This window comes from Pseudonaja textilis, chromosome 5 (genome assembly GCF_049901715.1).
Source record: "Pseudonaja textilis isolate UNSWEBS1 chromosome 5, rPseTex1.2, whole genome shotgun sequence".
Lineage (NCBI taxonomy): Eukaryota > Metazoa > Chordata > Lepidosauria > Squamata > Elapidae > Pseudonaja > Pseudonaja textilis.
In genome coordinates this window covers 27,212,131-27,238,262 of record NC_141994.1, presented here as the reverse complement: position 1 = coordinate 27,238,262, position 26,132 = coordinate 27,212,131, and the positions used below count along the sequence as shown (strand labels likewise).

The following is a 26,132-nucleotide window of genomic DNA, read 5'->3' as shown; positions in this document are numbered from 1 at the left end:
AGCAGAAGGTTCGGTCGAATAGAAGCAATGGAGCGCTTCCCCCCTGCACCGCACCTTAGGATGTAATCTGGTTCGAGTTCCGTCAGATGGCTTTGATTGGGCATGCCTTGCCATATATCAAACACTCTCTCTTCCCACTGGTCCCCTTTTGATTGGGCCTGGGCTCTTCTAATTGCCTGCATGGATTTCCGGCTGGGTCTCCCATCCAATTGCATCACCTTCGATGACTTCCTCTTCCAGTTGATGGGCGTGTACCAAGCCACGGCCTAGAAAAGAGGCAGAAGGAGTGTTCTGACCCAGCTCCCCAAACCCAACAAAGCAGTGGTGGGATTCACATTTTTAATTACTGGTTCTGTGGGCGTGGTTTGGTGGCCATGGCATGGTGTGGCTTGGTGGCCATGGCATGGTGTCGCTTGGTGGGTGTGGCTTGGTGGGCATGGCAGGGCAAGGAGATACTGTAAAATCTCCCTTCCCTCCCCACCCCCCTAACCTGCTTTCCAGCTCCGTTCTCCTGTGCAGGGCAACCAAAGGAGACCCAGACGATCAGCTGGGACTCGATGGGAGGCAGAGAAGAGATGGGGTTGGCGGGGCCAGTCAGAGGTGGGATTGGCTGGTTCTCCGAACTACTCAAAATTTCCGCTACTGGTTCTCCAGAACTGGTCAGAACCTGCTGAATACCACCACTGCAACAAACCTTGAACTCAAAAGATTCCTTTATTAGGAGCACCGGCAGCCTCTCTCCCAGGCTAAGAAGTCCATTTGGCAGGGAGATGAATAGTTGTCTGCCACATCCATTCATCTCCGCCCCCTGACTTTTATCCCCAGAGCTAGGGTGGGGCTTCGCTAGCAGCGGTGGCTCTTCCGTCCCAAGGACCAGCCCATAGATTTCCACTGCTCTCCTCTCCTCTGCCTTCTGCGCATCCACGTGTCAGGCACTGGGCCCAGCTGTTCCTCCTCTTCCTCACCAGCCACCTCCGGACCTGGGGGCTGTTGACTCTCCATCAGAGGGCGGCCCAGGCTCTGCCTCTGTCTCTCTCTCTCTGACCGCTCCATTCCCCCTTGGAATTCCCAGGTTGCCCTGATGCTGGCCCTGATTCCCACGCCACCTCCTCCTCTCTCCTCTGATTTGGCGGCTGGAGGGGCCGGCGCCTGACAAGCCACAACAAGGACCTCGATTTATTTGGGAAGGCCCAGCTGCTACCTGGAAGACAAGCCTGTAATTTTATTTCTAAGACAAAGGGGAAAAAAGAAAAATATTTGGTGACCCTTTTCCTACTTGACCCTAATCTTGGCTTGCCTGATTTGAACTGCAGATTCTCCTTGCCTTACAACCTTCTGTTTAATTACCATTTGTAGGTACTGAAAAAAGGGACTTGTGAATGTTTTTCACACTTACAACCATGGCAGCATCCCCAAAATGATCAAAATTCAGACTCTTGGCAAATAACTCATATTTATGACCGTTTGCAGTATCTGGGGTCATGGGATACACTTTGGTGATCTTCTGATGAGCAAAGTGTTCCTAACATAACAACTGCAATGATTCACTTAACAATGGTGGCAAGCAAGGTCATAAACCAGGATGAACCTCATTTAACAATGGTCCTGCTTAGCCACGGATATTTGGGCTCAGTTCTGGACAGATAGTCCTCGATTTACATCTAGAACTGAGCCCCAAATTTCCATTGCGTTCCTATATATTCCTGAATTTTTCCATAGTAAGAGGAAACATAGTCTAAAAATAGCCATATATATATATATATATATATATATATATATATATATATATATATATATATATATATATATAGATAGATATATATATATATATATACACACACACACACACACACACACACACACACACACATATATATATATATATATGGCATTCGGTTTTGTTTGGGTATTTTCCCACGTCATAGTAGTTGTGCTTTTAAAGTTGTAGCGACGTTTCAGCAGAATCTCATCTGCCATCATATATATATAAAAACCAACCAACCAACCAACCAACCAACAACAGAGGAGGAAACCCGAAAGAGTCACCTGCCCAGAAGGATTGCAAAGGATGGTGGTGCATTCAGAGCCTGATTGAAAGCTGTCCAGCTCCTTCCAGAGATAATCTGAGGGAGGTTGATGATGCCTTTGAGAATCCATGGACCAGACCTGCAACACAGTGCAACCGGGAACAATTAAGCATCACATAAATGCCCTTCCTGAATTTTTCCATAGTAAGAGGAAACATAGTCTAAAAAATAGCCAAGTTTCCTTTCTGATCTTTCTTTCTTTCTTTCTTTCTTTCTTTCTTTCTTTCTTTCTTTCTTTCTTTCTTTCTTTCTTTCTTTCTTTCTTTCTTTCTTTCTTCCTTCCTTCCTTCCTTCCTTCCTTCCTTCCTTCCTTCAATTTCTTTCTCTCTCTCTCTTTCTTCCTCTTTCTCTTTCCTCTCCTCTCTTCTCCCCTCCCATCTCTTTTCCTCTCCCTCTCCTTCTCCTTCTCCTTCTCCTTCTCACTGCTCTCCTCTCTTCTACCTCCCCTCCCCTCTCTTTTCCTCCCTCTCCCCTCCCCTTCTCTCTCCTCTCCCCTCTCCTCTCTCCTCTCCTCCCCTCCCATCTCTTTCCTCCCCTCCCCTTCCATTCTCTCTCCTCCTATCTCTTTTCCTCCCCTACCCTTCCATTCTCTCTCCTCTCCTCTCTCCTCTCTTTCTCTCCCCTTCTCTCTCCTCTCCTCTCCTCCCATCTCTTTTCCTCCCCTACCCTTCCATTCTCTCTCCTCTCCCTCTCCTTTTTCTTTCCTGGCACTGTGTGGGGATTTTCTCTGTATTTTAAATCTTACACACCACGCCGGAAAACCAGGACGTCCCTTTCAGCAACCCTGATCAGTGGGACTCCCCAGGAGTTGTGCAAACAGTTGCGCATCCCTGCTCTAAAACACCTCACCCCATGAGAAGATTCTGCTCCAGGCTCTTAGCAATTCCTTGCAGATGTCCAAGTGTTGCAAGCCTTCGCAACTTGGTCGCAGATCCGAAATATTTCTAGAGCAATATTTGGTGTCAACAACAGAAAGCACCGGATTTGCTTAAAGCAATTAGGGGTTGTTGTTTTTTTGTGTTTGTGTGGGGAGCTCTATAATTGGTCCTAATGACTAGCCTTAATGATGAGGCCAGATGGTTAGATCATAAATGTAAAAAGCAGAGCTATAATCTCTGGAAGTTGAGCCAGGCAACTGACTAATTTTCTTGCCGATTTGAAGTTTTGCTGCTTATCCAAGTAGCTTTTTCTGTCCAAACAAGTTGGTTAGGGGAGTGTAGAAAGTTAGCACCTGGCCCTCTCCTAGAGGAATGAAATATGTTGAGGAATATTAAAAAGGCAGAATATTATATTTCCCTGGATAAGAAGTTTTTTTTTTTTACAGGGAGAAAGCAGCCCCCATCTTCCCTAATAGCCCTCAGCAGATGTCAGCACTTAAGAGATAGATAGCTCTATGCATAGGCAAAGCAAACACTGCAGGCAGAAATCCATTCAAGGCAGGATGTTTTGAAATTCCCTGCAGCGAAGTTTGAACAAAGGCAGAGCTGATAGGATTAGCCCTCACTCCAGAGCCAAACCAGCACAAAGTCATGATTAAGCCATCATAGGAATTGCCCAACACCCTTTCAGAACACAAGCCCCTTCACTGCGTCATCTCAGAAGTCCGAACTTCAACCAAACCTGGGAGCTCAGCCAATCTATAAAGCCAGCTATGACCCCTACATAACCTCTACAACAGCCAATAGAATACATGCTCTTGCACAGGAACAGGAAGCTCAAGTGCAAAGTCCAAGAGAAGGTATAAAAAACTCCCACACTCAACTCCATGGGGTCAGCTGCACCAGAACCACAAACATGTGGTCCTGTCCATCAATAAATGGACCTTCTTTCCAATCAGCCCCCAGCCTCCATTTTGTCACCATTTCCTTTTGCCCAGCTTGTGTAATGACCCAAAGGGGCATGGCACAAAGACAACACAGTCAGATAAGCAATAAGAGTCCCTTTATTAGCTCCAACTTTGCCCCCAATGTCCTGGTTACCTTCTGGCTGGAGAAAAATTCTCCCAGGAAGAGCCTTTGACTGCAGAAAATTAAGTCCAAAACATGAGCAACACAAACTGTTACTTAATTAGTTTGGCAGGGCAAAAGCAAGAATCTCAGGCTTGAAGGCATGGGAAAACTCACACGGTTGGGAAGACACCAGGAGCACAGATGAGCCATGAGAACACAGGATAAAGTCACATTTGCTCCCAGCAGCTCCTGCACTCAGCTTGCATCTTTTTTAAACTTTCATTCCCAGCTGTGGCTAATGAAGGGACACAGGGCCCTTTCCTCCCCCGTAAGCCACACAACCCACATTGCTCCCTTCTCCGTTCCTCCCTGCATGGCCTAGGATGAAGAGGAGGTGGGCCTGGGTCTTCCTCTAAACTCCCTCTCCCTTGTTCTACCTCTCCCTTGTTCTACCTCTCCCCTGCTCTGCCCAGCTGGACTTTGCCCTTCCCCAGTTTCCTCCACAGCCAACAGAGCCACACTCCCGATCCCTATCAGCTGTTCATCTTCCTCCTCAGATTCAGACTCCAACAAGGGCATGACAGCTTGGAACTGAACCAGATGGATGAGTAGGTAGAGAGTTGTTGGAATGTGCCAACTCTTAATATTATTGTTGTGTGTTAATGACCCAATAACAGGCAACAACAAGAAAATAAGTCCAGTTGAATTGACTCAACTTCCAGATCCTTCCAGATCCTTCTTGGCTGATTGAGAAACTTCATCGAAATAGCTATAATGCTTCATTCTGAGCACTTTCTAAACAGTGCACCCGTTTTTATGAGCATGGTGTGAGGGAAGGAAGGAGATTGATGATCACACTAGAGAGTGGGATTGTGCAGTTGTGGCCACTGCCTTAATTTTTTGGACTCCCTGAAGGAAGACGGGAAGGAAGAAAAACATGGATGCTGCCACAACTTGACAACATACTTAATATTCCATTCTACTGAGCAGACAAGTTTGCATTCCGGTAGTACTGTATAATGAACCCTTTGTTTTCATATTTCACTCACCGTCACACAGGAGTTTGGCTTCATTCGGATGTTGGGGGGGAATCTAAAAATGGCTGTTGGGTGGCCATTCATATTCTGCTGAAGCGTATAATCTCCAATGCTTTCTTCTTTATCAGAGGAATTATTGATTATTTTCACATAATGGCCACTAAAATGAACGTCAGTAATTTTAAGATTCCCAACACTATTTTTAAAAAAGGAACAAAACTTGGTTAGACAACCCAGCCATATTGGGGATTCTCTCTCTCTTTCTCTCTCTTGTCTGTCTGTCTCCATATACCTCTCTCTTTCTGTCATTTTTCTATCATCTCTGATAATATTATCTATCTCTATCTATCTATCTATCTATCTATCTATCTATCTATCTATCTATCTATCATCTTCTTTCTTTCTTTCTTTCTTTCTAAATCTGTCTGTCATCTTTCTTTCTTTCTTTCTTTCTTTCTTTCTTTCTTTCTTTCTTTCTTTCTTTCTTTCTTTCTTTCTTTCCTTCCTTCCTTCCTTCCTTCCTTCTTTCTTTCTTTCTTTCTTTCTTTCTTTCTTTCTTTCTTTCTTTCTTTCTTTCTCTATCTATCTATCTATCTATCTATCTATCTATCTATCTATCTATCCATCCATCCATCCATCCATCTTTCTTTCTTTAATGACCCTGTTAATCCCTTGCACTGTGATGGAGTTGGGATGACTGAATGGAGTTGAGTGTTTACTGGATGGATACCCTTCCTGACACCAATGCAGTGTTCACAGCAGACAATTACTCATTGCGCCCAAAGAGAGAAATATAGATAGAATTCTTTATTGTAGAATTCTTATAGAATATACCTGCTGTTACCTAGGATCAAACTCACAGCCTCCTGATTGTGAGGTGACCCTAACCCTAATCCTAATCTCACTGAGATTATCTATATAACTATAGAAAAGCAAAATCCACTCAACCACCAAATCTAAATGGTTTTACTTAGGGTTGTTGTTTTTTTTGAAACAAGAACGGTATTCCACAACTACCTGGATGATGACGAACTGTAGTACTCAGCTGGAATTCGGGACCGTCCTGCTTTCTCCTTCAGTTCATTACTGATCTTCTTAGTGTCACCAAACAATGTTCTCATATAGTCCTGACCTTTTCCGAGTTCTTCTTTATCAAAGGTGTCAGAGCAAGAAAGGTACTGTTTTTGTGGTAGAGAGCTGTTGGTGCTGGGAGCAGCTAAATCAAAGTGAATGAATGAAGAAATGAATGGAAACTCATCAAGGAGAGATCCAACCTAGAACTAAGGAGAAACTTCCTAGCAGTGAGAACAATTAATCAGAGGAATTGCTTGCCACCAGAAGTTGTGGCTGCTTCATCACTGGAAGGTTTTAAGAAGAGGTTGGACAGCCATTTGTCTGGAATGCTATAGGGTCTCCTGCTTGAGCAGGGGGCTTGACTAGAAGACCTCCAAGGTCCCTTCCAACTCTGTTATTCTGAATGAATGAGTGAATGAGTGAATGAATGTGAATGAATGAGTGAGTGAGTGAGTGAGTGAGTGAGTGAGTGAGTGAGTGAATGGATGAGTGAATGAATGAATGAACGTGTGAATGAATGAATGAGTGAATGAATGAGTGAATGAATGTGAATGAATGAATGAGTGAGTGAATGAATGAGTGAATGAGTGGGTGAATGAATGAGTGAATGAGTGAGTGAATGAGTGAGTGAGTGAGTGAATGAATGAGTGAATGAGTGAGTGAGTGAGTGAATGAGTGAATGAATGTGAATGAATGAATGAATGAATGATTGAGTGAATGAGTGTGAATGAATGAGTGAATGAGTGAGTGAGTGAGTGAATGGATGAGTGAATGAGTGAGTGAGTGAGTGAGTGAATGAATGAGTGAATGAATGTGAATGAATGAATGAGTGAGTGAGTGAATGTGAGTGAATGAATGAGTGAGTGAATGAGTGAGTGAATGAATGAATGAATGAATAAATGAATGAGTGAGTGAATGAATGTGAATGAATGAGTGAGTGAGTGAATGGATGAGTGAATGAATGAGTGAATGAATGAGTGAGTGAGTGAGTGAGTGAATGAATGAATGAGTGAATGAATGTGAATGAATGAATGAGTGAGTGAATGAATGAATGAATTAGTAAATGAATTGAGTGAGTGAATGAATGAAGGCTCAGGGGTTAAAACAACTATTTAAAAATAAAATAAAAGGGAAAGTAACTTTTTTGAAATAATTACAGGGGTGAGGGGAAATGGCTCAATCTTCTCTTCCCTTTGCTGCCAACTTGCAATGCATTTTCTGAGCATCTTTTAAAAGTTATGGCCATGAAACAGAGGCACAGCTAGTAAAGCGAATGTTTTCCTAGTGACCTTCTGATTCATTACCTTCAGTGGGTAATAGGGAAATAGCTGTTCCCCTGAACGTCTGGATAATGGATTTTCAACCAGGAGCCATTAAAGACTTTCCCAAACTTTTCCCACCTACAGGAGGCCCTATGACTGTATATCCTGAGAGAAGTCCTAATTTTCCCTCCCATCATTCATACTTTACTAACAATCGGGTGGGGGCTGCATCTGTCTGGGTATTGATTAGGAGATCTGTCCAAAGAACAATTGGTTGAAGTATTTTTGTAGAAAGCAACACCCAGAAGAGACATGTCCATGGAGATACTCAGTCATTCAGGTCATGGTTGTCCCCATGGCGGGATTCACATTTTTTCCCCTACTGGTTCTGTTGGCATGGCTTGGTGGGTGTGGTGTGGCTTGGTGGGCATGGCAGGGGAAGTTTACTGCAAAATCCCACTCCCCCCCGTCCCACTAACCTGCTTTCCAGCTGCGTTCTCCTGTGCAGGGCAACCAAAGAAGGCCCAGCCAATCAGCTGGGATTCAATGGGTGGCAGGGAATAGATGGGGTTGGCGGGCCCAGTCAGAGGTGGGATTGGCCAGTTCTCTGAACTATTCAAAATTTCTGCTACCAGTTCTCTAGAACTGGTCAGAACCTGATGAATACCACCTCTTTCCCAAAGGTGCTTTTTCAAAAGGCAACTGGACTGTCTTTGTTTTTTTTTTCCTTGAAGAAGTTTCACTTCTCTTCCAAGAAGCTTCTTCAGTTCTGCAGAACTGAAGAAGCTTCTTGAAGGAGAAGAGAAACATCTTAAAGGAAAAAAAAGGGGGGCGGGGGGGAAGCACCTTCAGGACACCCAAAAGAGAGCCAGTTTGGTGTAGTGGTGAATGCAGCACACTAAAATCCAGGAGACAGTAAGTTCTAGTCTTGTCTTAAGCACAAAGCCAACCTGGGTGACCTTGGGCCAGTCGCTCTCTCTCAGCCCTCGGAAGGAGGCAATGGAAACCACTTCTCTAAATCTTCCCAAGAGAATTGCATTAGTCCTGGTGGCCAGCAGGACTAAACACTGACTTGAAGGCAAAATAAAATAAAAATTTAAAAAAAAACCTCCACATATGTTCTAGATGGTAGAATATAGAGTAGAGTAGAGTAGAGTAGAATAGAATAGAATAGAATAGAATAGAATAGAATAGAATAGAATAGAATAGTGAATGAGAAGAGAGGAGAGAGAATAGAATAGAATAGAATAGCGAATGAGAAGAGAGGAGAGAGAATAGAATAGAATAGAATTCTCTATTGGCCATGCGTGATTGAACACACAAGGAATTTGTCTTTGGTGCATAAGCTCTCAGTTTTCTTAAGAAAAAAATACATTCATCAAGAATCATAAGATACAATACTTAGGGATAGTCCTAGGTTACTAATAAGCAATCAAATCATACTAAGAAACAAATAAAATCATACTAAGAAACAAAGAAAACAATATAAATCATAAAGATACAAGCAACACAGTTATAGTCATAAGTGGGAAGAGATAGGTAATAGGAAGGATGAGAATAATAATAATACAGTCTTACTAAGTAGTTTGACAGTGTTGAGGGGATTATTTGTTTAACAGAGTGATGGTGTTTGGGAAAAAACTGTCCCTGTGTCTAGTAGTTCTGGTGTGCTCTATAGTGTCGTTTTGGAGTTTAAACAGTTTATGTCTGAGATGTGAGGGGTCTGTAGATATTGTCACAGCCCTCTTTTTGACTTGTGCAGTATGCAAGTCCTCAATTGAAGGCAGGTTGGTAGTAACTCCTTTTTCTGCAGTTGGGAGTCTTTGAAGAAGTTCTAGCTCGATGCCTTAACCAAGCCACCAAACTGACTCTCTCCATCTGTATTTAATCCCCTGAATATTTTTAAAAAACATTTCCCTTAATTCTTTAGTCCAATTCCTCAAGTTTGCCTGGATTGTTTTAGCTCATGTTCATGAGAATTGACCAGGAACACAGCTGGGCAAAACCTGAAATACAACTGGCCTAAAAAAAAACACCAAATTCATTTTTTAAAATATACTCCCTGCAGTGGTGGTATGCTACCCGTTTGGCACAGTTCATCCGAACCGGTAGCAAAAATTGCTACCAATTCGGCCGAAGTTGTAGTAAAAAAAAGGCTCAGATGATCAGCTGAGAGGAGGAAAAAAAAGAGGAGAAAGAAGAGAAAAGCACAGGATTGGCCCTCCTACCCATCCCTGTGTTTTTCTCTTCTTTATCCTCTCAGTTGATTGGTGTTGCAGGCCTCAGCTGGTGTTGGGAAGCTCAATCATCGAACCAGTAGTGGAACAGGTAGGATCCACTGTTGACTCCCTGGTTCCAAATGTGGACTTACCTAAAGATTTGTCCACCGTCATGAGAGAAGATATAGGGAATCGGACCATCCTAGATGAAGTTCTCCCATGAAGAAGAGTGACTGTCGACCTGGACTCTGTGAATCGGGAAAATACGACTTTCTCGGAAGGCTTGGTTGTGATGCTGGTTTCAGACTCTGAAATATGCTGGAAATGGACTGGAGCAGCAGTCTGATAGAGCCCCGACTCGGTTCTGTAATGGGGATTGAAAACCAACCCTTCACACATGAGTAAATCAGATCCGTACACCAAGAGTTCAATTAGCTACTTTTTTTGCTTAAGCCCATAATACAGGAATCTTCCCAGGCTGAGGGTATGCACAAGAGTAAAACAAGGTTCAATGACACTCAAGAGGAAGTCAAACTTTACTCTCTTGTGCCCGCATCACTCTGGAAAGTAACAAAGTCACTTTGGGAAGGTCCATAGTAATGTCAAACCGTCACTAAGAAAACGGTCACAAGTTGGGGACTGTCTGTATCCCAGTGACTTGACTACCTGTACTTACAACCGCAATGGAGTCCAACATTTATGTTCTTCAGTGAGCAATTTGTTTCAGTGAATTTCGCTCTGTTCTATGGTTTTTCTGGCCAAGTTTGTTCAGGGAATCACTGAAGTTGTTAAGTTAGTGATGCAGTTGTTAAATGAATCTGGCTCCCCCACCGAAGGTCACAAAAGGGGATGATGTTAACCCCGGGGGACACTGCAACCATCATAAATATGAATCAGTTGCCAAGGGTCTGAATTTTGATCACATGACCATAGGGAGGTGGCAAAGGTAGTAAGTGTGAAAAATGGTCCTAAGTCCAAATGGTCCTAAGGGAGTGGAAGTGTGGCTCCAGAGGTTGTGGAGGAGGCTGGGGAAGGGCACAGGCCGGCTGAGCAGTCAGAGGAAGAACCAGGCCTAGGACACGCAGGAAGGAATGGAGAAGGGAACAACATGGCTAATGGGAGAGAAAAGGGCCCTGATCCCTTTCATTGGCTGCAGCTGGGGGGGGAATAGTATATAAGAGAGACGGTTACAACACAGCATTGTCAGAAGCAAAGCATGTGTTATTTTGGGCTGAAGTTATCTTGGTTGGCATTCTTCCAACAGACTGTGCCTTGTTATCTCCTTGAAGTTGGTAATTACTTATCCTGGTCTGTTGTGGAAATTCCTTCATTGTAGTTTGTTTTAGTTTTTTTATTTCACCTCTATCTGCTCATTAAGTTCGGACTGCATCGCTTTCTTTTGAAGACTATTTTTGAATAAGTTTTATCTCCAACTGAGAATTATTGAACAGTGGGGCCAAGTTGGAGGCATTAAAGAACATTTATTTACATTTGGGATTTTGTTACATTTGTGTTACACTCCGGGTCATCACACGGTCACTAAGTGAACTGTTGTAAGTCGAGGACTACCTGTTCTGATTTATCATTGCCAAGTTCTCATTGTCAACTCATAAAATAAAATATTTTATGGTCTTTTTAGAGTTGCCAACAGAAAGGGGGGGGGGGGCAGCAGTGTGGCAGCTTGCAAAACTGAAAATGCATTCCATTAATGTTTTCAAAGATAGTAACTAGGTGACTGAAGTTTCTGCCATGCAGAGATCTAACTGGAAAACATGATTGGTGACTCTGGGCTATGGATGTGTCCCATTGGAGAATATGAATTATGATACACCCAGGGGGTGAGGGGAAAACCAGGGTCAAGGGTGACAATGAATCGGCTACACGCAGGCAGCACCGGCATGTCTTCTCCTACTAAATCTTCTTTAAGCTCTGAAAATCAAGCTAGACACTCATGATTTAAATGGGGATAACTACCCTGACATTCATCTTTTGTAGCTGGAACCATGCTAAGAATGCTTCAACCTTGAAGGTGGCATTTCATTTCGCGGTAGGAGGTGCAATGACAATAAAGTAAACTAAACTAAACTAAATAGAGACAAAGTACTTTGTTGTTGCGTGGATATTTTTTTAAAAAAAAAATTTCCCTTCTGATGTGCACGACTATCATTCACTTTTCATCCTGGCTTGCTTGAGGCTGTTAGCAACAAACCAAATGGGTGAGCTGTTTGCATAGATTTATAGATGCTCTATTTTGCTTATATTTATACATAAACATATCATCAGCAAGCAATAAGCTAGGCTGGGAGGAAAACATTTTATTTAACAGAGACCTGAAAGGAATTGAAATGATTATACAGGTGGGAGAGAAAATTGCACATTTATGTTCATGTGTGAATGGCTTTTGTCGGTCTCCATCCTGCCGAGGCTGACAGAGATGTCATCCATGTGCATTTGAAGTCACTTTTTCCTTGGGAGATGTTTAGCATTTTTAAACATGTTATGTAAGCATCGACATATATAGATCCCTTGACAAGGGATAAAAGAGGAAGAGGAAGAGCAGGAGAAGGAGAAGGAGGAAGGGAAGGGGAAGGAGAAGGAGGAGAAAGAGAAGAGGAGGAGGAAGAAGCAGAACAGCAGAAGAAGCTGAAGGTGAAAAAGAGGAGGAGGGGGAGGAGGAGGAGGAGGAGGAGGAAGAATGGTGAGGAAGAGGAAGAAGAGGAAGAAGAGGGAGGAGGAGGAGGAGGAGGAGGAGGAGGAGGAGGAGGAGGAAGAAGAAGATGAGCAGGAGGGGAATAGGGGCAGGAGAGGAGGAGGAAGTGGGAGGAGGAGGAGGAGGAGGAAGAGAGAAGGAGGAAGAAGAAGAGGAAGAGGAGGAAGAAGAACAGCAGCAGGAGAAATGGGCAGGAGAGGAGGGAAGAAGAGGGAGGAGGAAGAGTTGGAGGAGGAGGAGGAGGAGGAGGAAGAAGAAGACGAGCAGGAGGGGGAATAGGGGCAGGAGAGGAGGAGGAAGTGGGAGGAGGAGGAGGAAGAAGAAGAAGAAGAAGAAGAGGAGGAGGGGGGAGGAAGAAGAAGAGCAGCAGCAGGAGAAATGGGCAGGAGAGGAGGAGGAAGAGGGAGGAGGAAGAGTGGAAGGAGGAGGAGGAGGAGGAGGAAGAAGAAGAAGAAGAGAGGAGGAGGGGGGGAGGAAGAAGAACAGCAGCAGGAGAAATGGGCAGGAGAGGAGGAGGAGGAGGAAGAAGAAGAAGAGGAAGAAGAAGAAGAGGAGGAGGAGGAGAGGGGAGAAAGAAGGAGAAGAGCAGGGAGTGTTCAGCCTTTCTGATGGTCCAACTCTCACAGCTCTATGAAACTGCTAGAATGACCTATTGTGTGTGGAAAAATAGTCATAAGGCTCTTTTTTCAGGGCTATTGTAACTTCAAATGGTCACTAAATGAACTGTTGTAAGTTGAGGACTATCTGAGGATCCCAAGGAGTCTAAAAGCTTTACCCTGCTCTACTTAGCAGCTGTTAATTTTCCAATTATGGAACGTGGAAAATAACTCAGTGTTTTTTTGCCTAATCCATCGTACTTGCTGCTTATGTCTACAGATGCTATGCTATTGTTACGCAGGGAAACCAAGGTTACCTAACGTAGCAAGTAAGTGGAGAGTTTCAAGTGAAATGAATAACCTACCCTTTCATATATCCAAGTGTATTTCTCAGAGAAGTGATTTCCTCTTGCAGAGAAGTATTCTTTTCCTGAATAGCTTCCACAGCTTTTAACTTGGACAGAACATGGTCTTGTATTTCCTTAAAAAATAAAATGAAAAAGGGCAGAGAAAATCCACCAAGCTCAGAGAGCACTAAGAGCCCCACAATCCCTCCTCCTCCTCCCCACAAACCCCAATCTCTTCTAATGCTGATGATGTTACTTAGTAGGGTCATGAAATGTCTGTGAGAAAACCCACCAACCTCAGAGAGTACTAAGGGCCCCACAATCCTCCCCTTCCCTTTCCCCTTCCTCCTTCTCCTCCTCCTCCACCACCACTACTACTACTACTTCTTCTTCTTCTTCTTCTTCTTCTTCTTCTTCTTCTTCTTCTTCTTCTTCTTCTCCTCCTCCTCCTCCTCCTCTTCCTCCTCCTCCTCTTCCTCTTCCTCCTGCCCCTGTTCTTCCTCCTGCTCCTCCTCCTCCTCCTCCTCACAAACCCCACTCTCTTCTAGCGCTGATAATGTTACTAAGCTGGGTCATGAAATGTCTTCAAACACAACCCCTCCCCCCAAGCTCAGAGAGCACTAAGGAGCCTAGAGCTGCACATATTCTCTAAATATTATTCTTGCAACATCGCCAAGGAGCCCCAAGTTTCGATCACGTGATCATTTCAGCTGCCATCTTGACTTTCTTCATCTCTCTCCCCACGGGCACCCCCTTGGGGAAAACTTTTCTTCAGTGGTTCAGATGGCAGGAAGGCTGCGCTGTTCACACAACTGGGAGAACTCCTATTTCTTCTCAACTACTGTCAAACTGCCCAGCTATTGTCTACAAGAAACCACGCATTACATTTCCAATAAGTTATAACCTGTGAATGGGGGTCACAGACCTTTTTCCTCACTCGCTTCCCAGGCTCAGGAGTGGCTTAAACAGGATTTCAGAAAGCGCTAACTCCCTGCCATGCTGATATTATGTGTCCTGATCAGGATGCTTGTTTCGCACAAGAATGGTTGTTTAATTCATGGGGCAAGCTGTGCTGTTGATTCTTTTTTATTATGGTAGAGCAATGTCTGGCTGAGTTGTGAGACACAAACAACTTCACAAATGCACTCTTCTGTGGCAGTTCTCCACCAATATTTGGATATATATATATAGGGACGTGCGTAAGTACACCATCGTGCCTACTGTCCCTGTCCTATTATCCCCATTTATTCGAACCTATTTCCTGTATTCTTACTCATGTTTATTCTTATACCTATTATCTTGTAAGTGATTGACAAATGCAATTTTAAAAAAATATTCTAATTTCTGTCAAACAACTTCTACATTTCTATCTCTCTCTCTCTCTCTCTCTAATCTATCATCTATCATCTTTATCTGTATCATCTGTCTGTCTCTCTGTCCATCTTTCTATCTACCATCTGTCTATCCCTATCATCTATCTATAATCTATCTCATCTTTCATTTGTATATCATATCTATCATCTATCTATTATCTATCTATCTATCTATCTATCTATCTATCTATCTATCTATCATCTATCATCTATGATCTATCTATGATCTACTATCTATCTGTCTATCTATCTATCTATCTATCTATCTATCTATCTATCTATCATCATCTATCTATCTATCTATCTATCTATCTATCTATCTATCTATCTATCTATCTATCTATCTATCATCTATCATTTGTCTATCTATCAATCATCTGTCTATCTATCTATCTATCTATCTATCATCTGTCTAGCTATCATCTATCTATCATTTGTCTATCTATCAATCATCTGTCTGTCTATCTATCTATCTATCTATCTATCTATCTATCTATCTATCTATCTATCTATCATCTACCTATCTGAAAAAAATTGCAATAATAGTCCACCTTTGAACCATAGGTATAGCTCTACCCTATTATGCATGCACCACAGTATCCATTTTTTGGGAGAAATAAAACTCTTCTACCATTCTTTCACCAATAATTTACCTTATACCAATAACTCAACATTCAATTGGCATGGTGATCAATGCTGGGTTTACCGTGCAGTGTGGCTGCAAAGACACATGTGCTTTAAGGTTTTTTTTTAAAAGGTTAATTGCTTCTGAGGGACTCATTAATCTTCTCAGTGTGCCTGGCTTCACAAAAACTATGTCTATTCAAGCAGAAGTCAGACAACCACCTGTCTAAGATGCTTGAATGTGAATTCCTATGCACAGAGGAGAGTATAGGACAGCTTCTAACTTTCTAAGATTATGGATTTCTTCTCACGCTGGATGTTGAAGTTTCTGCATCTTAAACTTTGTAAAGTCGAGAAACACTGCTCTAATTTCGAGGCACAATTCTGTAATAATGACTAGGAAGTCATTTGTTTTGTTCTGGGTTCACACAACCAACTAGGTTAGATTGAAAGGGCTTGGATAGTTTATAATTTCGGCATGTTATGTGAACTGCACGATCATGTTATAATACAGGTTTTATTTAAAAAAAATGTTTGGGCATCGCTGAGGATGTTAACATAGCAATTGCATTGTGTTAACATGAGTTAAGAGGTAAATATGTATGCGTGAACACCCATCATGATTAACTAAGGAGGAGAGTATGTCCAAGGCTAGTACCATGACATCCATTTTTTTCGCGCACACATGGGGCCAGCTTTTGCAAAATCCTGATGATGATGTTTATTCTCCAATAACATGATGATGAACGATGACATAGAACATAGAACAACAGAGTTGAAAGGGACCTTGGAGGTCTTCTAGTCCAACCCCCTTCTCAAGCAGGAGACCTTAAACCATTTCAGACAGGTCCAGTCTCTTCTTAAAAGACTCCAGTGATGGAGAAGGAAGGAAGTAAGGAAAGGAAGGGAGGGAGGAAGGGAGGAAGGAAGAAAAGGAAGGAAGGAAGGAAGGAAGGAAGGAAGGAAGGAAGGAAGGAAGGAAGGAAGGAAGGAAGGAAGGAAGGAAGGAAGAAAGGAAAGGAAGGAAGGAAGGAAAGGAAAGGAAAGGAAAGGAAAGGAAAGGAAAGGAAAGGAAAGGAAAGGAAAGGAAAGGAAAGGAAAGGAAAGGAAAGGAAAGGAAGGAAGGAAGGAAAGAAGGAAGGAAGGAAGGAAGGAAGGAAGGAAGGAAGGAAGGAAAGGAAGGAAGGAAGAAAGGAAGAAAGGAAGGAAGGAAAGGAAGATAAGGAAGGAAGAAAGGAGGGGAAGGAAGGAAAGGAAGGAAAGGAAGGAAAGGAAGGAAAGAAAGGAAAGGAAGGAAAGGAAGGAAGGAATGATAACAGCATAATCATTATTTCCAGTTGAATCTCTCCTTGTTCAGTTTCCATCCATTATTCCTTATCTGGCCTTTGGGTGCTTTGGAAAATAGCTTGTCCCCTTCCTCCTCTCTGTGACAGCCCCTCAAACATTGGAAGACTTCTTTCACATCTCCCCTGGTCCTTCTTTTCACCGGACTAGCCATGCCTGGTTCCTGTAACCGTTCTTCATTTGTTTTATCCTCCAAACATCCCATAATCATCCTGGTTGCTCTTCTCTGCACCCCCTGCTCAAGCAGGAAACCCTAGACCATTTCAGACAAATGGTTGTCCAGTCTCTTCTTAAAAGCCTCCAGTGATGGAGCAGCCACAACCTCTGGTGGCAAGCAGTTCCGCTGGTTAATTGTCCTCCCTGTTAGGAAATTTCTCCTTAGTTCCAGGTTGCTTCTCTCCTTGATGAGTTTCCATCCATTGTTTCTGGTCTTTGCCCTCTGGTACTTTGGAAAATAAGTTGCCCCCCCCCCCCCCGCTCCTCTTTGTGGCAGCCCCTCAAATACTGGAAGACTGTTATCATTCTTTTCTCTAAGATTCAAATTCAAATCCTGCAGCCGTCCTTCGTATGTTTTTGTCTCCAGGTCTTTAATCATCTCAGTTGCTCTTCTCTGCACTTTTCCCAAAGTCTCAACATCTTTTTTTGTAACGTGTGGACCAAAACCACCTCAACCCATATAAGAAAGCTTTTGCATTCTTAGATGATGCACAGAATAATCAAACAGGAATAGCTGTCTCAAATTCCAGATTATGGAAGAAATATTGTCATATAATTTGAGAAGCTTCTTCGTTTTGGATGGAGTGGTGCTCTCTCTACTACGGAAAATTGAAAACATTCAAATAACAGCTACAACAATGGATAAAAAAATAATGTTTTCCTTGGCCATCAACCAAATGGAGCGTGTACCGAGGCTGCAAATATCTTTCAAGGGTGCGTCAAATGTTTTTGGCATATTGTTTGATAATTTATTTATTTTTTGCTCCCTAAAGTTGGTGGGTGGTATTCTTGCCTGGAATTTGATAGCTTTCAGGGAAGCTGCATCTCAGGGACTCAGTTCTTTAAGACATAAAACAAATGGAAGGGAGAGAAATGCATGAAAATAAGAGTAACTCTTTTCATGCGTGTTTTGTTGTCAGGAAGTAATCTTCTGCAGGTTACCAAGACAAGGACAGCACTGAGCACCATAAAAACACAGAATGCAAATAGCTTTAAAAAAAACCAATTGCAGCTATAGAGAAATGAATCACTCTGGATCACAGGAAACAAGCAATACAGAATAGGATAGGATAGGATAGGATAGAATAGAATAGAATAGAATAGAATAGAATAGAATAGAATAGAATAGAATAGAATAGAATAGAATTCTTTCTTGGCCAAGTGTGATTGGACACACCAGGAATTTGTCTTGGTGCAAATGCTCTCAGTGTACATAAAAGAAAAGATACCTGCATCAAGAGTCAAGAATAATCAGATACAACACTTAATAGTCACAGGGTACAATAAGCAATCCAATCATACTAGGAAACAGCCAATATAAATCGTAAGGATACAAATGACAAAGTTATAGTCATACAGTCACAAGTAGGAGGGGATGGGTGATAAGGGGGTGATGAGAAGATTAATAGTAATAGTAGTGCAGACTTAGTAAACAGTTGGACAGTGTTGAGGGGATTATTTGTTTAGCAGCGTGATGGCATGTGGGGAAAAAACTCCCCTTGTGTCTAGTTGTTCTGGTGTGCAGGGTTCTATAGCGTCGTTTTGAGGGAAGGAGTTGAAACAGTTTATATCCGGGATGTGAGGGGTCTGTAGATATTTTCCCAGCCCTCTTTCGACTCATGCAGGATACAGGTTCTTGACTGAAGCGAGGTTGGTGGTAATTGGTTTTTTCTGCAGTCCTAATTACTCTCTGAAGTCTGTGTCTGTCCTGTTGGGTTGCAGAACCAAACCAGACAGTTATAGAGGTGCAGATGACAGATTCAATAGTTCCTCTGTAGAACTGGATCAGCAGCTCCTTGGGCAGTTTGAGCTGTCTGAGTTGGTGCAGAAAGAATATTCTTTGTTGTGCTTTTTTGATGATGTTTTTGATGTTAGGTGTCCATTTTGTGATATGATAGAGTCTAGAAAGTTGAAGGTCTCTACTGTTGACACTGTGTTGTCTAGAAGAGGTGGTGATATGGGAGGGTTTCTCCTAAAGTCTACCACCATTTTTACGGTGAGTGCATTCAGTTCCAGATTGTTCCAGTTATACCACGAAGCAAGTTGTACAACCTCCCATCTGTATATAGATCACAATCAGTGTGAAAGCAACAACAATTTTTTTTATAAGGTTAATTTTCTTTAAAATAGCTTTGCCAATCGGCCACATGGAAGTCCTTTCGACTTAGGAGGTGATACTACACAGTAAAATTTAGGATTGCAAGATACAAAGGCACAAACTTCTGTTTGGCCAGATTCCAGAAAGGTAAAAATGGAGATTGGCTTCACTAAGAAATCAGAATTAGAATAGAGCTGGAAGGGACCTTGGAGGTCTTCTAGTCCAACCCCCTGCTCAAGCATTTCAGACAAGTGGATGTCCAGTCTCTTCTTAAAATCCTCCTGTGATGGAGCATCTACAACTTCTGGAGGCAAGCAGTTCCCCTGGTTAATTGTCCTTAGTGTCAGGAAGTTTCTCCTTAGTTCTAGGTTGCTTCTCATCTTGGTTAGTTTCCAACTATTGCTTCTTGTCCTGCTCTCTGGTGCTGTCTGGATTTCATTTTGATTTGTTCTGGCTTGAGTTGGAACCCCAAATTATTCCTCTGATATCCAGTCTAGAGGACTTAGAGAGGGAAGAAGTGATGCAAGATCTCTAGTTGTTTCAGGAAGCAAAAGCTCTCCATTTAGAGACCACAATTGTGCTTTGGAGCTGGGTTGTCTTCTCCCCTCTCTGGTTGTCCATGATGTGGTTGTGTGTGTGTGCATGCATACTGAGCACACAAACACAAAAGGAAAGATTTGGTTGCTCCACTGTGGTCACCATCTTGATGCTTTCTTGTCCACACTCCACGGACAACCTGTTTTCCTTTGTGGTTGGCACAAAACAGGTCATGTGCCAGGGACATAGGAGAGCTACCAGGTTTCCAAGTGATGAAATGAGCAAAGTCTACCTTCCAAAACAATTTATTTTATTTAGGAAAGCATCAAATTGGCAAAGTCTGTTATAATTTCGGATCTGACACAACCTGGAATTACACCACATAATATTGGAGATTAAAAACAGCCCCCAAAAGTCACATTCCCCAACAGAAGTAAACTAACATTTCCTGGTATCATCAATCTCCACCTCCAGGTCTCAGTAGGGTCAGCTTTCATTCCCACGGGAAGAAGAACCACCTAGCCTAAACAACTCTCTCTATCTCCACTCATCCCATTTTATGAATGTGGCAAGCCCGAAACCCTTCCTCCCATAACCAGCAAAGAGAAAGAAAGAAAAGGAATATATAATAAGACTAAATAAAATGGCTACGCATATGTCAATTTCTGGACAATGACAGCTCTCTAGGCTGGTCCTTCTACCCAACATTAATTAGCAAATACACACAGGGAAAGAGAGACACACACATATGCAAGTAACAATATAATGAAAACTTAAGAAATCAGCTTAAAATTGAAACCTCTGATATAGAACAGATTCTTTAACATGAGTTTTAATGGTTCTTTTTTCAGTGTTTTATTCAACTTTGGATGAAAAAGCCAAATAATTTTCTGGTTGCCGTCGGGATATCCTATAAAGTGAAGTTCATATTGATAAGAATACTTTTTTCCTCCTTTTGTCTCTCCTTAATTCTCTAAGCAATCTAATTGATAGTACATGAATCACCTTTAATCGTATGTTGTAAAACCAGGGTATTGATTTTATGAGTATTGAAACAATAGAACGTATCAAGATTTCTGGCAACATAAGAAAAAAAGAAAGAATAGATAAATCTATACAGGTTACCCCACAATCAAACCAATAAGGCCAGATGATTTTGATATGTTATATCTGTTTTTTCCCCTGACTCATACTGTAATGCAACACAAAGTCCCTGTGTAAGTTGTGGAACAATTGCCAACTTATAAATCTCATTTCCTTTCACTGAGGTCATAGCTAATTTTAGCTGCGTTTGGCCCATTATGTGATTAAGATTTTTGAAGTTTTCTTCTTCTTCTTTCTTTTCACTTGGGTAGCTAAAAGACACCAGTATATTATTGGTCTTGGATCCTCGCACTTGCTATTGACATTAGCTTTTTAACATTTTGAAGGGTTTTCTAACTGCAACCACCTCACATTAAAATTAAACATGATGTTAACGTTATGAACAATTTCCAAGCATTTCTCCCATCCACAATGTTTTAATTTGATTTAAATAATGCATTGCACTTTGAATATCAGGAAGAAGCCTGGAAAAGGATTGTGTTTATTCATGACCAGAGAAATGGAAAAGATGGGGGAAGGAGAAAGAAAATGCTATTTTATTCTCTGTAGAATTACAGCCCATGGTAGAGATACATAGGAAACTGAAGTCTAAATCTTCAGAGGTGGAGCACCCACAATTTCTGGAGGCAAGTCGTTCCACTAAGCGAGACATTCCACAAATGTCTCGCTTAGTGACATACATTTTGGAAACAATTGGTTTGGGATTTGAAAAATACACGTTGTGGTCTGCTGGTGGCCTGCAGAGCTGGCAGTAGAATTGGACAATGGGGAGGAACATGGCCCAGTCCTGGACTCAGGAGTAAGGCTTGGAGGTGATTGGCCCCTCCCATAAGACATAAAGGTGGAGCAAAGGGACAGGAACCTTTGCAGGAAGCAACTTTGTTCGTACTGGTCAGTTTGAAACCTGAAGCTCCGTGTTGAATTTGTTCTCTGTTTGGCCTTTACAACTAATTGGAAATTTAGTCATTGGCAGCATTTCAAGGAAGATAAAGGTGTGTGCTTATCAGCCTTATCCTGAAGGACTTTGGCAGACTTCTATGGGACTATTTACAAACTGTTTGAGACTCATTACAGGCTATGAATGACTACAATTTATAGCCTTTGAAATAAAGAAAAAAGGGTTTGGGGACTAACATGTGTTTATTAGTGTCTTAATAAGCCTTGTTCAGAACAATATTCAGAGTAACTGAATGAAATCCACAGGGTTACAAAATCATGGATAATTTCCTGATTCGCTCTCACAGCCTCCTTTGCAATACCTGATCAAAATTTGAGTGCTTGGCTCAAATGTTGTGTTATGTGTTTAAAAAGGCTGCTGCAACCTGGGGTTTATGCGGTCGCCATTTCTGATCTCACCTTGGCTTCCCGCAAGCTAATGAATTGATTGCCCTTCATCAATTTTTTGCTGATTGTTTCTTTGCTTGCAGACTTCATGTAACAACAGGGCTAAGAGCAACACTGGGGCTCTCACCTGTATTAATCTGCAACCCCAAACATTTATTTTTGGAGTGAATGAAAATGGAAAGAGAAGGATTTCTTGAGCCCTGCAAAGCTTTCACAGCCCATTAGCTAAATGCAAGTCCCTGGTTGGATTTTCCACCCCCCTGTTTCTGTGATTTATATACCTGCTGCTTTTAGTGAACAAAAGAGGACACTTAACACCCTCGCACTCATCAAATTCAATCCTCAGGAAATAGCTCCAGTGAAAGCACAGAAGAACTGAGATGTTGTGGCCTGTTGGCCACTGGCCCCTCCACCAGCCAAATCAGTGGCGGAGGAGGCAGCGTGGGAGTGAGGGCCAGCATCAAGGCAACCTGAGAGCTCCGAGGGATGGAGAGGGAATGGAGCTGGCAGAAATAGAAAGAGAGAGAGAGGCAGAGCCTGTGCCATCCATCAGCCCTCAGAGGGAGAGTCAACAGCCCCCAAATCTGGTGGTGGCTGATGAGGAAGAGGAGGAACAGCTGAGTCCAGTGTCTGATGTGTGGATGTGCAGAAGGCAGAGGAGAGGAGAGCAGTGGAAATCTATGGGCCGGTCCTCGGGACAGAAGAGCCACCGCTGCTAGCGAAGCCCCACCCTAGCTGTGGGGCAGGGGTGGGATTCAAATTTTTTAACAACCAGTTCTGTGGGCGTGGCTTGGTTGGTGGGTGTGGCTTGGTGGTCATGTTATTGGCTGGGCGTTGCCAACTCAATATCACTCACATTGAGGCATGCATCTCCTTGCCTGGCCTCTCATGACTGTGGGGATGCTGCAAAAGTCGTAAGTGTGAAAAATGGTCATAAGTCACTTTTTTTCAGTGACATTGTAACTTTGGATGGTCCCTCCACACAAGCAAAGTACTAGAAAAGGAGGGGAAAAAACCTCCAGAGACGTTCCTGAGACAGGAAGTCTAGTCCTGCCAAGAATGTAATAAGGGTTAACGGAGAGGCAGTTTCTGTAAGCAACACCAGAATGTTTCCTTCCTGCCTTCTTTACAGGATTAGGCCAGTAATTTCTTCTAACAACCGGTTCTCCCAGCTTAGAATGTTAACAACCGGTTCTAGTGAATAGGTGCGAACTGGTAGAATCCCACCCCTGCTCTGGGGATAAAAGGCAGGGGGTGGAGATGAATAGGTGTGGCAGACAACTATTCATCTCTCTACCAGACAGACTTGTTACCCTGCAGTGAGAGATAAACATTTTGCTGGGGCTGACAGCGTTCCTAATACAGGAATCATTGATTTAACTTCAGAGGGTTTGCCGTGTTTGGGGAGCTGGGTCAGAACATGAGAGTGGAAGTTCATTCTCTGAGCTTGTGGGTTGGTTTATGAACATTTCGTTACCAGGCTCGGTAACATCTTGGCCCGAGTTTAGGGGAGATCATGTTCTTCTGTTTATAAGGGCTTGTGGTCAGTGGGTCTTGGGATGGGTCAGGTGTGGGTCACATCAAGTGTGATGGGTCTTGTGATGGGGAGGTCATATCACAAGACCCATCACAATACCTTTACCATGTCAACTCGTAAATCATTCCTAGGAAGGAGGGTTGGGAAAGGCCTGAGGGAGCAGTGTGGTAGATGAAAGCCAGAAGCACATTCCATGCTTATCTTGTAGAGATTGCAGCTTAGGCTACTGGATCTTCTGCCTGTGAAAATCCTTCATTGGAGAGCGTGATTGATGACACATTGGAGAATCTGATTTATGACACACCCAGTGGGGGTTGGGGAAAACAGGATCATAGGTGATAGTAAATTACATGTCTCAGAGTTGGCTTCTTATGGGTTAATGCCAGTATGTTGCTCCCAATAAATCTTTTGGATTCTTTTGAAACTTGGCTTGAGGCTCATAATTTAATTAGGGCAATCACTGGAACCCTGACATATCTGACATGACCCACTCCTGACCCATCACAAGACCCATCACAAGGCTCTTACCTGATGTGAAGTACACTTCGATTTATGACCACAATTGAGCCCCAAATTTCTGATGCTAAGCGAGACATTTGTTAAATGAGTTTAAGCCCCATGTTAGGACCTTTCTTACCCCAGTTGTTCAGTGAATCTCTGCAATTGTGTAGTTAGTAACCCGGTTGTTAAGTAAATCTGGCCTCCTGGTTGACTTTTCTCATCAAAAGGTCACAAAAGTGGATCATGTGACCCCAGGACGGGACACTGCAATGGTCATGAATGTGAGACAGTTGCCAAGCGGCTGAATTTTGATCACGTGACTACGGGGATGTTGCGATGGTCACAAGTGTGAATCCTAAATCACATTTTTTCAGTGCTGTTGTAACTTCAGACAGTCTCTAAATGAACTGTCATAAGTCAAGGACAATGTCAAGGTTCTGACTGATAAACCCAAGCAAGCAAAGTCTGTTGAGATGATCCAATCTCTTGATGCAAAACTTGATTGAGTATATCATTTCAGCACAGAACGAAAGCAAAACTACCTCTGGCTAATTCCTGGGCAATTCAATATAATTAAGGTATAAAATCCTCCCTCCTCCCATTAGTGTGGGTCACATTGTCCAATTGTTGTTATGGGAAAATATCCATGACTCTGGCAGATGCCTGCTGAAGTGTCCTTGGTTCCCAGGGTACAGTTTCCTGTTATCATCTGGAATGCATATTCCAATCTCTCCCTTCCTTCTCCCCCTCCCCATCTGTTGGCAAGTTGCGAAGCAATAAAAGTGACAGCATCCTGAACACACAACCTCTGCATTTAAAATGGAAGTTAATGTTAGCCACAAAGGCAAACTTGCTAGGCCTCCAATTGCTCAACCCTTTTTAAGCCTCCACTCTGCAAAGAAAATATAAATAAATAGAGGAAACACACCCTCTAGCTACAGGTGGTTGGACGGGGAAAAAAAAACAGGTTGGGGTGGTTGAAACATTCCCAAAGCCATCTGGAATTGCTTCCATGATCAGAATGTTCCAACCAAAACAGTCCACAACTTTGATACTCCCCTGCTATTTACAATGGAATTGACTGGGCAAATCTGGAAGAAAACAGAATAATTATTTGATTGGATGATCAGAGAGAAGTGCATGGCATCAAAGGTTTGAGGCACAACTATCCAGCTGTGCTTTGAACCCAAAATATCAAAGGGAAATATTGTTGGCTGCCAATTTTCTGTTATGCCTAATTGTGCCAAAAAAATCTGGAACGGCAGAACAGCAGCAGGAGGGAGGAAACTGATGTAAAATTTTAAAAAATCTTAAGAGGTCCCATATCTGAAGACAATCTACTATTACAAGCACAAGAACGATGTGTTCTTTACGAATGATTTCTTGCAATATTAGCTCAATAATCTGGAAATTGTCATAGGAGCAACTCTCCAATTTCAAATCCATAGGTTGATATTGGACATCAGACTTCTCTAGATTGCTGGATTCTGTCTTCTAGCAATGTTCTATTTTTATTTCCACCTGAAACATTGTTTGAGTTTGCTAGTAGGAGTAACGAACGGAGAAGCTTACAATGATCTTCTCGGGAGTTGGCAAGTAACATTTGTCTGAGAGTTTGTAATCAGCTCGGTTGGCAGCAGATCGAAGAATTGGTATTTCTGTCCAATGATAGAAAATGCCCCTTGTCGGTGCAAAAGGATAATTAGAAAATGGACACCTGTGAGATCCGATTTGCCCTGGTTTTTGAAGCGGAACCGACGGGGAAGTGAAAGTTAGGTGGAAAAAAATAAGATATCTAAAGTTATGCTTGTGTTCTTCTAACTCTAGTAGTTGTGTCTAGTAGTTATGTCATGGCAACTGGAACAAGGAACTGCAAAGTCATTGTACATAACAGAGTTGTTTTTCCTCCTCCTCCTCCACCACCTCTTCTTCCTCCTCCTCCTCTTCTTCTTCCTCCTCCTCTTCTTCTTCCTCCTCTTCCTCATCCTTATCTTCCTTCTCTTCTCCTCCTCCTCCTCCTCCTCCTCCTCCTCCTCCTCCTCCTCCTCCTCCTCCTCCTCCTCCTCCTCTCCAGAAACCTCATTCTCTTCTACTACTGAAGATGTTACCTAATCAGCTCATGAAACATCTGCCAGAAAACCACCAAGCTCAGAGAGCACCAAGGACTCCGAGA

At 42.7% G+C, this 26,132-nt stretch overlaps 1 protein-coding gene across 1 annotated transcript in view; it reads right to left on the bottom strand.

Moving 5' to 3' along the window:
* The window catches only part of LMNTD1 (lamin tail domain containing 1), a 50,068-nt gene that overhangs the window by 15,589 nt on the left and 8,347 nt on the right, over positions 1–26,132 (bottom strand). Inside the window, exons 2-7 of the mRNA XM_087934399.1 lie at positions 13,300–13,415; positions 9,781–9,992; positions 6,091–6,289; positions 5,086–5,269; positions 2,047–2,166; positions 55–266 (exon numbers count right to left, since the gene is read on the bottom strand). Coding sequence (XP_087790525.1) covers positions 55–266; positions 2,047–2,166; positions 5,086–5,269; positions 6,091–6,289; positions 9,781–9,992; positions 13,300–13,307 — 935 coding nt within the window. The 5' untranslated portion in view covers positions 13,308–13,415. The remainder of the gene's footprint in view (positions 1–54; positions 267–2,046; positions 2,167–5,085; positions 5,270–6,090; positions 6,290–9,780; positions 9,993–13,299; positions 13,416–26,132) is intronic.